Source organism: Cervus canadensis, chromosome 25 (assembly GCF_019320065.1).
Source record: "Cervus canadensis isolate Bull #8, Minnesota chromosome 25, ASM1932006v1, whole genome shotgun sequence".
In the NCBI taxonomy this organism is placed as follows: domain Eukaryota; kingdom Metazoa; phylum Chordata; class Mammalia; order Artiodactyla; family Cervidae; genus Cervus; species Cervus canadensis.
Genome location: NC_057410.1, coordinates 13,819,405 through 13,832,265, shown reverse-complemented (window position 1 = coordinate 13,832,265; position 12,861 = coordinate 13,819,405). Strand labels below are relative to the sequence as shown.

General features: G+C 34.5%; 1 protein-coding gene across 7 annotated transcripts in view; it reads right to left on the bottom strand.

Annotated features, from left to right (window-relative positions):
* The window catches only part of CNOT2 (CCR4-NOT transcription complex subunit 2), a 124,508-nt gene that overhangs the window by 24,617 nt on the left and 87,030 nt on the right, over positions 1-12,861 (bottom strand). For 6 of the 7 annotated variants that reach the window (XM_043447153.1, XM_043447157.1, XM_043447152.1 and 3 more), the window contains one exon: positions 5,576-5,642. The exons of the other annotated variant lie outside the window; for it this stretch is intronic. In XM_043447153.1, coding sequence (XP_043303088.1) covers positions 5,576-5,642 — 67 coding nt within the window. The remainder of the gene's footprint in view (positions 1-5,575; positions 5,643-12,861) is intronic. 7 annotated transcript variants of the gene reach the window in all.

Sequence of the window (12,861 nt, the reverse complement as noted above, 5' to 3'; positions counted from 1 at the left end):
AATTTTTCTTTAATCTGACAAAGAGATAATAAAGTATAATACTGTATTAGAAGAAATACATGAACATATTCTAAGTAGACTCCTACTATTTGGCAGAGTGCTAAACAAAAAACGAATTGAATTCTTTATTGATCATTTTTCAGAAATCCAAAATATCACCTAAGAAATGTTTCCATGAACTACCATTGCACAAACTGGTTAATAGCATATTCCTTAAACAGTTATGGCATGATATGTCACACTTTATTCAATCTTTTGCTAAAAATTAATAATATTAATGACATAAGTAATAAGAAAAAAGGTAATAGCAACCAAATTCTTGAATACTCATACTTAAATAGAGTCTCCTGAAATCTTTAAAGAGATAGGAGAAAACTTAATTGATGCAAGAAGTCTTCAAGTATCCCCTTTCCATTCCCAAAGCAACTGGCTTCCTTAACTCACTGTCCTGCCCACACATAAAGGGCAACTATCTTCTTACCTCCTACCTGTCCCCATATCCTCTTACCTCCAACTTGTCCTGCACTTAGCTGGTTAATCTTCTCTGTATACTATTTCATTATGCCATTTCCTTCATTAAAATCAAAGAATTTTAGAGAAAGAAAAGTCTCCAGAGACTTTTCCAAAAGACTCCAGAGTCTCCAATCAAATTACAGATGAAGGTCATTCAACTTAATTTATAGATGAACTAACATTAGGCATTAAGTGACTTGCCCAAGATCACAAACAATGAAGAATAAATACACTGATTCAATTTCTTGTCTCTAATTTCAACCAATCACACTTTCTGCTTCCTATAGTAGTTGCTAACCTTTGCATCATATGGGAAACTTTAACATCTGGGTCCCTGCCCAGAAACTGTGACTTAGTCTGGGTCCAGCAATTCATAGGCAGCGGGATTTTTTTTTTAACTCTGTGGATGTTTCGGCGGGGGGGGGGGGCAGTAAGGGTTGAGAAACACTGTTGTAGAGTTAAATCCAATCTCAATTTGTTTACTCTTTAAAGTGCTCTGTTAAGACCAAAAAAAATTCTTCTAGTCTTTATTTTCCCTGAGATACAACTGACATAATAGTTTTCCAATCAACTTAATATTTTACTCACCCAATACAAACTCTGGTTTCTAGACACCACATACTTGACTTACACTGTTCTTCATTATTTCCCTAGTCTTCTTCCCTAAATATACCCCCATATTTTTACTCATATCCTTCTCCCCACCTAGAATTCTTTCCCTCCTATTGTTTTACGGAGATAAAGGACTATTTAAATCAAAAAACCAAAACCCAAACTGCTATGATCAAGGTGTTTACGTGCAGTGTATGTATAGCGTACTTGGGTGTATACGGAAGGCACCTCTAAGTCAAGACAGGAAAGCAGAATGAATCTGGGATCAGCAAATGTTTGCTAGAGAATACTGTACATTAGCTGAATAAAGGAAGAGCCCTAGTCAGGCATTTGGTAGTGGTGCTAGGAGTTGGGGTGAGGTGGGGGGTGATGTAAACATGTCACTGCAGTTCAATCTGAGAAAACTGCAAGATGTGTGAAAGTGAGGACAAGAGATATGTGCCTGGTGGAAGAGTGGGCTTGCTTCTGAGCACTAAGGATATATGAGAGAAGCATGGATGAAGTTAACCTGGCTTCAACATCTTCAACTATGAGAAGCTGCTATGTTAGAACCCAGCCATGATTCCCGAACAATATTTGTCTGCATCTTCACAGCAGGTGGCATTCTATCTGTGGAATAAACTGTGTCAACCTCCTACAGATACCTTACACTGCTCCTAGTTTGCACAACAGATTAGTGGCACGTTTTCACAAAGTTTTGCAGGTCTTAAACCTTAGCGGCCACCCTTATCCTTCTCTTCCGTTCATACTCCACATACCCAAATCATATTAGCTGTATGTCCAAAATATCCCAAATCTAACCACCTCTCAACATCCCCATCACTAATCCAAGCCACCCTATTTTCTTGCCTGGACTGCTGCAGTAATTGCCCTTTCTTTTTTCTTATCACTTGGCCCACTTCCAGTCGGTCCATTTTCTACATAGCAAGGTGATCTTTTAAAGAGGAAACTGTATCTTAAATTCCCTCCCACTAAACTTAGAATAAAATCCAAATTCTTTATCAGACCTTCACAAGACTCCATGATCTGACATTTGCTACCCATTAACCTTCCACTTTCTTTGTTCATTATACTGGCCCTCTCATTCATCCTTTAACACATGAGGTTCATTCTTACACTGTCATGAATTAAGAACATTTGCATTCAGTTATCTGTACCTGAAAAATCTCTTACCCAGATCTTTCCAAAGACTTCCACTTCTCAACAGTCTGGTTTGCATTCAAGTATTACCTTGTCAGTGATACTCTTCACCTACTTGAAAACTGTTAATCCCATCTACTCATCCACTAATATGGTAATTTTTATAGTACTTATTACCAGAATATTATTTGTTTACTAAAAGTCTGCATGCTTATTCTATGTCTTCCTTCATTAAAATAAAAGCTCCATGAAAGCAGCAACTTTGTTATTTGCCACACTCTTCAATCCTGGGATAATTCTTCACTCATGGTATAACACAATAAATAACTGCTATCATAATTCCTTAGTCAGTGGACTCTTGGAGTCTGTGGATTTAACATTTATAGTTTCTACTATGTGTAAATTGCCTTCCAAGGTCATGACATTCAGTAAGTAATATGTGGCACCCACGTTTCAGAGAAACTCATGTTCGAAAAGTTAAACTTATAAAGCAAGGCAATCTTGGCTCTATTACTTACTATCTTAGGCAAGTCCCTTAACCTTTAACAGGGTTATTGAATGTTAATTTCTGGTTCCCTGTTCATTCCAATCCAGCACACAGCTTCAGGGAGTCCAGGGGTCTTTAAACCTAGACAATGTACCTAAAATATCCCACCCTAGTAGAGAACATCATGTAACTTTAACACAGGACTCCATTCACCAGCTTCTACAGTTACCACTTGATGCACAGCAGTCACACAAACCCTTGGATGAAAAGTTAATTACAGATTTGTATACAATTATACTATGCTAGAACCCATGATCTCACTAGCTCCAAGTCCAGCGTTTTCTGGGTACCGTTATGTACTACACAATCACTTCCACCCAAATCTGGCAAAATGCACCTTTAAGCAGCTCTGTATCCATTCCAAGAGACACTCCTTCCCTTGTTTAAACTCAGTGAGTCTGAGGTTTGGAGAGGGCACTCTACCTTCTCCACCTTTTCTACCTCTCATCTCTCTAATCACCAAGAACAAAAACAGACAATAGACCTTCATTTTAATGGCTCAAATTCCTACTAAACTTTGCCCATCTGAATAAAGAGTTAATAGTGGTACTCAATCCACTTGGGAGGCAAAAGAACTTTGTTGTATCAAGTCCAATGCACAATTAAAATTAGCTGCCATAAGAACAACATCATCAATCTATTCCCACCTACTTATTCTATCTCCCCATCCTTTATTAAGGTCAGCCCCTCAAGTTTTCTCTTTCTGACTTACTTGTACTACTGAAGCTGTGATCCTCAAGTCCTAAATGGTAGCTGATGTTCTCTCTGACAAGGTGTATGTTCAAACTACTTTGGCCCTGCTAGGTCTATCTTGACAGACAGAGCCCAGGAATTCAGGCTCTGTTTTATTTTACTTTACTAATTGTAGTTTCCAGGCCTGTGCAACAGAAAGAAACAACTGTACCCTGACTTGAGACATTTCAGCTCCAGGTGACCTGTGGTTCACTTTTTTATAAGCTAATACCTACAATGTCAGTTAAAAGAATAAGTCATGCATTGAAAATGCTAGTTCTTCATTGCTACAGTAATAGAGCCATTTATTATTTTAAACTCCAACAGGAAATATTTGTCATAAATGACTTCTTTTTAAATTAATAAGTACCTTAAAATACTTTCCTAATGAAAATAACTTTCCACATTTATTAATCTTTGTAAAACTTTAACAATCAGCACAATCATGTACACAAATTAAGAAGTCAATAAATGTTTATCATACCAATGAAATAACTATATTCCAAACCTAGTCCAGGCTCTAACTTAGCTCAATTACAATTTCACATTTGCAAGTTAAAAAAATTAGGTCAGATTTTCAAAGTTCATACAGCTGATAACGCTGTAAAATAACTGACAGTCTCCTTCATTAAATAATCTTGGCTTCTCAAATTTAACTTTCTCCTTTCCATTATCTACTTTCTGCTGTGATAAACTGTGGGCTTAAGTTCTTTGTAGTGGTTCTATAGAAATAAAGGGGAGCTTTAAAATAACTAGATATTTCCAATGTAAGGGTTACCAGAAGAGTGAAAGTAGTAGATTTCAAACAAAAACAGTCCAGACAAAACAAAACAGCTAGCTAATAATATTCCCTTAACAATGAGAATGAATATTTGCTGATAAATAAGCAACATCTTTTTTGTGTAATAAAAGGCTTTAAAAATATTTTCTACTTAACTAGAGGAAAACTGTTAATACCAGTAAGTGACTAATAATTTTCCTTACTAATTCTGTATTAACAAAAATAGGGCTATGAAACAAAAGATGGAGAGAAAAAAACAAGATGGAAATTGTATTTTTGTAACAAAATACGCTATTTCCCCCTACTGAATTTCAACATAAAATTGAAGGGTAAAGTAGTATGACAAACTATTCTGACATCTATCAAAATTTGCCTTTTATTGGGAAAGAGTTCAAAATGAAATATCTGAGTTTTATTTGAAGTTGGTTAAATTACTTGGTCATCATATTATCTGCTTCAGTTACTCTATTATTCTGTAATTTCTCATGGGAATTTATATCCCTTTTAACACTCCCTCCCACTAAAGAGATGAGAAATCAGTAGTCTCTGACATTAAGAGAGATGATATACCTTATTAATATATAACAGTTTGGAAAATTAATTTGAAAAATTGGCGAAAATTTTAAATTTTAGTTTTATAAAAATTTTGTCATAATAATAGTTAACATTTATTGAGCGCTTACTATGCGCTAGGCACTGTGCTAAGCGCTATAAAAGTTAATACAACACAAAATAAGAAACAAAATCTTGTATATGGAAAAAGCATTGAACTATGAGTCAAAAACAGAGATTACATACCCAGACTGAGCTACAGTAAAGAAGTATTTGCTAAACAAAGAGAGCATTTCACAAACTGCTAGGTATGGGCTTACATTAATAAGGCCAAAAAAAAAAAGCAAAACAACCCACCTAACTGGCCAATCAAAAATCCTTTAACCTCCTCTAATTGAAAACATAGAGGATGTCTATTTCTAATTTGTTTAGCAAATCTTCTCCAAACCTACTGCAAAGGAACATACAGATACGAAAGATGCAGAAATAAATTTTGATCTACCCTATATCCAAATAATTTTGAATTAGAAAGGTCTGAAATAATGAGGTTTTGCTAACTAAGTAAAATAAGGAAAACTGAAAATTAAATATCCTTCCTTTTAAATCCTAGAATAAACCCACAAGGGCAGCATTATTCTTTATTTGATAGTTATTTTTTCTTTAAATAAAGTATCCCAGAATAAATACAAAATTCTTACTTTGTTGCCCGTATAAACTTGCCCCAAACTGAGACAGCTGACCTGATGTAGATGGTGATGCCAGCATCTAGAAACAAATTAATTATATTAGAGCATAAAGAAAGTACACAGAACATTGCATTGACACTTTACATACAACATATCATAGTATGTGAGTCAAATCCACATTTCTTCTCAATCTTCAGAAAAACATAAACATTGCATAGTGAATTCCACATTAATTAAGAGCATAACACACTGGATGACATCCAACTATGCAAATAAAATCAATTTTTGATCACTACAAAGTGTTTTTTCTCCAAATTACTCTAAATAAAACTATGACAGCATCATTACTTTACTTAAAAAAAACAAAAGCAAACTAGGCTAATAAAAACATGAAGACAGTACCTCAAGTCAGTCTCTATAAATTTAACTAAAATTACTGGATTCTTAAATAATATATTAAGCTAAGTTCTAAATTCAGTTTATTAAAGTTTATTATTTTATTTATTGAAAATGAAATTATCTAAATAGAAAAGCTTTGTATTTTATAATAGCTACTGATTTTTATATAGAAATAATTGATGTGTATTAAGTGGGTAGAAAAATCTAACAGACATACACACATAACCATATACATGGGGACATGGTACAACACCAAAGGACAAGCCCAAAATACTTACAAAAATGTTTATACGTGGTATATAATGTACATTGTATGTACATGCATGGCATTGGTACACAATGCCCTTCAATCTACTGCATCATTTCCCGCCCCCCAGAATAAAATTCTTTGAAGGCATGTTATATTCATGGAACATGTCATATTCATTTTTTATTTCCTCATAGAGACTAGCACTGCATGTAGCAGTGCTATAAAAAAGCTAGATGTTTAAACTGAGTAAATGAAAATGTGTATGTGTAAGTGTATGTTTGTGTATTCCCTGTCTTATATTAAGCAACCATCAAAACACCTTAATTAAATAACATATGAGTCATGTCATCAAAAGGGTTATAATCTAGTGAAAGAACAGAATGAATTATATTAATACAACTAATTATGTTCCAAGGCATAGTGTGGTAAATGCTCTAAAGAAAGTATAAAGCAACACTGGAGGAAAGTATTTCTAAAAAAGGGTCGAATACTTCCCAGACTACTAACATCTGATGTGGGTCTTCCAGGGAAAGAATATGCAGCGAGTGTGATAAAAGCTAGTGACATGATTAGAAAATAAAATACAAGAAACAACAGTGACCGAACAATAGAGTAATTAGGGAAAAGAGATAAGGCCCACCCTATGCACACCGGGGCACAGAAGAATGGGAAATAAAGAGTATGATGGGGCCAGATGTAAATGGTCTTCTTAAATGCTATGCAAAGATGGCTACTAACTATGGCAATAAAGAGAAAAAATAATTTTTAACCCTTTCTTCGGGAGCCACATTGCGTGGCATGTAGGATCCTACTTCCTAGAGCAAGGATCAAACACCCAGGCTCCCTGCTTTGGAAGCCCGGAGTCTTAACCACCGGCCTACCAGAGATATCCTAGAAAAAATAACTTTAAGCTGGGAAGTGACATGATCAAACTGTGTGCTTTGGGAAGATAATTCCAATAGCATAACTGGATGGAAATGGTAAGATATTGAGCTAGAACAGAAGCGGGACTAAAAAGGAGCCCTACTGAAATGGCTGAGGTAAAGGGGAAAGGAGGTGGATGGAGACCCATCCACTCTGATTTCCAGTGTAAGAACTGGGTTGACATTGACCACATTAAGAAGCCAGGAGGAGAAATATTTTAACAGTAGAGTCTTATACAATATATATTTCCTGCTATCTTCATGCTGAAATTCTGAATTGTTTTAATTATTATGAAATTGAGGAAAGTTTTTATACAATAGTAGTTTTAAACGAATGACACACAGCAGACTCTTCTGGGGTATAGCTAAGTTCACACTAAACACTATAAATACAGCAACACATTTTCTGAAGAAGCATCAAACCTTATAAATATTCCTTCTGAAAACTGAAGGGTAAACAACATAAACAATTAAACTAAAAGAATATGCATTTTATGCCTGACCAAGTTCTTCTGTTACGTACAATTATCATTACTATTACATAACCACAAATATTTTAAGCACATTAAAAGTTCGTTTCCAACTTGCAAGAAAAAGATCGAAGAAAATGTATACTGAAGCTTTAGTTGGTGACAGAAGGCCTTAATAATCATGATTTTCTGTTATCATTATAAACAAAAGTAAAAGAGAATAGTTTCTCCAGGCTTCACATATAAGATGCTGGCCAACATGAACCCATGTCTTGGAATGATACATAATGTAAATATTCTAGAATGGACCACTGAAATTTTACTTTTCCCAGAAATGTATATGCTTACTGTGTACATAACTCCAAAGAACAGACATTTTATCTACTTTCTCACAAAGGTTATACATTCACAAGTGAGTTACAGGTATCACCCCTCTCAGCACTGAAGAGAACGCAGAGGAGGAGACACACCATGGAGGTAAAGGAAGAAATGGATCCCTGGGCCAAAAACACTTGAGTCAAAGAGCAGTGGGGTGACCCAACCACCAGTGGGCCACGTTAAATATTACAATTCCCTCTATGTATGAGTACATGAGGAAGGTTAGTAAATGCTGCTTTACAGAAGTATGAAAGCAGTTTAATAGTTCATAACCTTACAATCATCCAAGTAAAATAAGCATTGATCAGCTAAACATATATTAAAATGACTTCAAAATGTGTCAAAAATGCAAATATATAACTTCTTATGAAATCAATCCTATTGGTCTGTGTTAGTCGCTTGGTTGTGTCCGACTCTTTGTGATCCCATGGGCTATGGCCCACCAGGCCCCTCTGTCCATGGAATTCTCCAGGCAAGAATACTGGAGTGGGCAGCCATTCCCTTCTCCCGGGGATCTTCCCAATCCAGGGATCAAACCCAGATCTCCTTCACTGCAGGGAGGTTCTGTACCGTCTGAGACACCAGGGAAGTCCAAGTGGTATGTGTTTTTAAACTCTGAAAGCATGCTTCATTAAATATACTAGTGGTAAAAACAGATTTTAAAATAGATTTAACACACAATGAAGGAATATGGGGTAGAAATGGTATTTCTAAGAACAAAAATGTACACTGGCACAGAAATAACTATAACTAGCAGACAACAGAAAATTTACATAATTTTTTTAAATGTTGAAAGTTAACTATATACAGATAAATGTCTTAGAAAAATATAGAACTTTAGATCAAGAGACATACTTTGTTGTTGTTCAGTTGCTAAGTTGAGTCCGACTCTTGCGACCTCATATACTGCAGCCCGCCAGGCTCCTCTGTCCGGGGGATTTCCCAGGCAAGAACACTGGAGTGGGTTGCCATTTCCTTCTCCCGGGATCTTCCTGACCCAGGGATGGAACCTGCGCCTCCTGCATTAGCAGGCGGATTTCTTGCCACTGAGCAATCACTAGTACCCTGCTTTTACATTCATTTTTGCCTAAGAAGAAAAGTTTATCAAACTAATTCTAGGTAAAATGTCACATAATCAACCAGTAAGTAGGTTACTGTGTTTCCAGTCTAAAACCATCATAACAATTATATTCTTCTTCATTTCTCAGTCTACAACACACATTTCAGTCAAAAAACAACACTAAAAACCAGGAACAACTAAAGGAAATAGTAATGTAATTCAAGTCATTTTCCTCACTCAACAAAAAAGCTCCTTTATCCTTTTGCTCAATATACAGAAAGCCAAGGAAATCAACAAGTTAGAAACTGTGTTTTTAAGTCATTTCCACTGTTACTAGATATAATTCTGAAAATCATGACCACAAAAGTCTAAGATTATTTTGTTTTACATAATGTGTATTTGAAAACTTTATAATAGGCAAATCTGGCTCCTTTGTCTAATAATAGGCAAACTGCTCCAGCAATCCATAACAGCAAAGAAGTGTTAATTATTCTGTCCCCCTCATGCTTCCCAATAGTGACCACCTCTCACAAATATTCCCTCCAATAAATGTACCTTCAGTCACAAAACCTATTTTAAGAAACATTAAAATCAATTTGGTCAAGAAATAATTTTCTCCATAACAAATGAGTTCAAAATACAACAAAGTTTAAAAGTGAAATAAATTTTTAAGTGTTCCTTAAAAATCCATTGTACAATAAACTTAAAGGGTATGGTGACAATGTAATTCCTAGCACTGTCATTTTTTTCTAGGACAAAAACAGCAAAGATATATGACTCTGACTATATAATATCTACAAACAGAAAAAGAAACAAAGGGAAAGAAAGTTTTAAATCTAGATAGAATCTGAAAAATATTTAAAAATTAAAAATAGTATGGTTAAAAAAATAAGAAACCAGTGAAGTCATAATGAAATCTAGCAAACAAAAGGAAAGACTATGATAAAATAATATATTAAAAAGACAAAAAGAAAAATGGGACAAAGGAGGATGCAGGCAGAAAAACAAAACAGTCATTAAGTCATAGGGCCTCGGTAGTTTATAAATCACAAACCAATAACAAATTATGAGTTTACCAGGTGTTTTAAGCAATTTTGATTAAAACATTAAGTTTTCAAGAATAACATTTTTAAAAAATATAATATATGCTGAAATAGTCAATGTAATACATTCCATTTGAACATTTAACACTCAAAATCTTTACTAAAAAGAGTATGGCAATGAACATCTTTATATTATCTAAATTTCTGGTCAGAGTCAAAGCACAAATTTATAGAAAGGCATGGTAAAGGCTCTTAATATGTACCGCTAAACCATTTCCTACAAAGTCTGTATTAATTATGCTTCCACAGCAAGATACTTCAATGTTCCCTTACAGACAATGACTACTCTTCCACTTAAAAGCAAACAAAAACTCAAAAAACAACAAAAGACCCTCTCTACCACTGATAGAATGAAATGGTATTTTCTGACTATGGATTTTTATGATTGTTATTAGTGAATAAACATATTGCAATTATTTTTGTAGATATATCAAAATTTGTTATACCTTTTAAGTGTATCATTTTAACTCCCTTTTATAAATAGAACTTTATCTTTAAAATACAGTCTGAAGATTATTTGTCAATGAAATGGAGATTTTAGAACATTCCCTTCAAATGATTTGATATTTAATTCTAATTTCTTTAGAGTCTGATTTATTTACATTTAACTCTATTAGGTTACTGCTGTCATAAAATTTTGAAATATTTATACACATTCAAATTTTCTATTAAAAAATTTAAAGGTTATTTTGAAAGATTTTTAGGTAAACAATCATATCATCTGCAAATAACGTTAACTTTGTTATTTTCAATATCAACTCATTTCCTTCCCTTTCTCTAACAAAGACTCAGTAAGAGTCTGTTATCTCCTATACCTATTGTAAGTTCTAAGAACACAGCAGTAAACTAGAGAGGCAAAGTCCTTGCCTTTGTTAAACGAATTCTACTGCAGTAGACAGGATAACAAATAATTAATAAATATATATATCAGGTAGAGCTTGGTGTTATAACTGTTAAAATGCAAGAAAGAAGTTAGAAGGTACAGCAAAAGTAGTACTGAAATTATATACAAGACTACTTAGGAAAAGAGGGATCAGAGAGGCTTCTCACGTGAAATATTTCAGCAGGTACATGGATGGAGTGAGAAAAAACTATGTGAAAAGTGCAAGCTCCTGCGACAGAAACAAATTCAAAGAGCTGGAGAGTCAGCCAGCATGCCTCCATATGTAATGAAATACTAATCATGAAGATGACAACAATAATGGTGATAGATCATATCCTTATTTTAGACTAGATTTTAATAAACTATCGATTATTAATTGGCCTGGGAGAAATCCTAGTTGCCATAATTTCTATAGGCTAACACAAGTATGTTGGAGAAGACTCTTGAGAGTCCCTTGGACTGCAAGGAGATCCAACCAGTCCATCCTAAAGGAGATCAGTCCTGGGTGTTCATTGGAAGGACTGATGCTGAAGCTGAAACTCCAATACTTTGGCCACCTCATGCGAAGAGCTGACTCACTGGAAAAGACCCTGATGCTTGGAGGGATTGGGGGCAGGAGAAGGGGATGACAGAGGATGAGATGGCTGGATGGCATCACCGACTCGATGGGCATGAGTTTGAGTAAACTCCGGGAGTTGGTGATGGACAGGGAGGCCTGGCGTGCTGCGATTCATGGGGTCGCAAAGAGTCGGACACGACTGAGCGACTGAACTGAACTGAACACAAGTACGAAAGGTAGGAGTTCAAAATGGTTGTTATTCGTCAAAATGGGACGCAGCTTACTCTAATAGGTTTTAAGAGTTACTTTTTTAAATAAAAGTAAGGATGGATAGGTGCAACATTTTGTATGTCTTTACAGCACATATTAAAACAAGGAAAAAGGGATTCCCACAAGTTTGTGCTTCCAAAATGCTTATTTAAGCTTAAGTAAGTTATCAAATGAGTACAACAAAGACTTAGATTAGAAAATGTGAACAATTTATTACATTTATTACAGATATATTTTTAAAGAAAACCCTAAATTGCTTAGATTATATTGTCCACAAAGAGTTGTCTATTATGTCTTATATGAATATTTTTTCATTTTCTATAAGATTCCCCTGCCAGAACTGCCCAAAGCCTCAGAGCTAATAAATGGTAGCACTAAGATTCAAAAAACGGAAAGGGAAAAATCAAGCTCACATCTGCCTGTGATTTACTTAATCTTGTGAAAACATTTAAGTAATGTGTCTGCAGTATTTATAAAATTACTTTTATACCTTAAAACCAGGAAACTCAGCATTTTATAAAAGGACATATATAAGCATCTCTTGAAATAAGTGATCTTGGAAAATATGAAGTAGTCCTAAAGAAACATTTAGCAATTTAATCAGCACACAATCTTACAAAGAACAGTTTCCCAAATACTTCTACAATCATGCATATGATGAAAAAACAAGTTTCATGCTTTACAGTTTGGGCAGATAGGAATCAGTTAGGTTTTGGGGGTCTTTTTGCATCTGAGATTTTTGTTTTGGATAGTTGGATCAAAGATTCACTCAACTACTGGCCAGTTTTCCTTTATCATAAATTACAATTTAAAATTATTTTCTCACCAGGGAGAAAAAAAAATTACAAAAATGTCCCAGTTATTATGTTAAAATTTTTTTCTTTTCAAAAGCCTTATAAAGCACAAAATAATCATTATCTGCAGATGATATACACAACTACTGAAAAAAACCAAAAAGAATTAAATGGAATGTTATAATTATTCATATCAGCAGCCACATTTA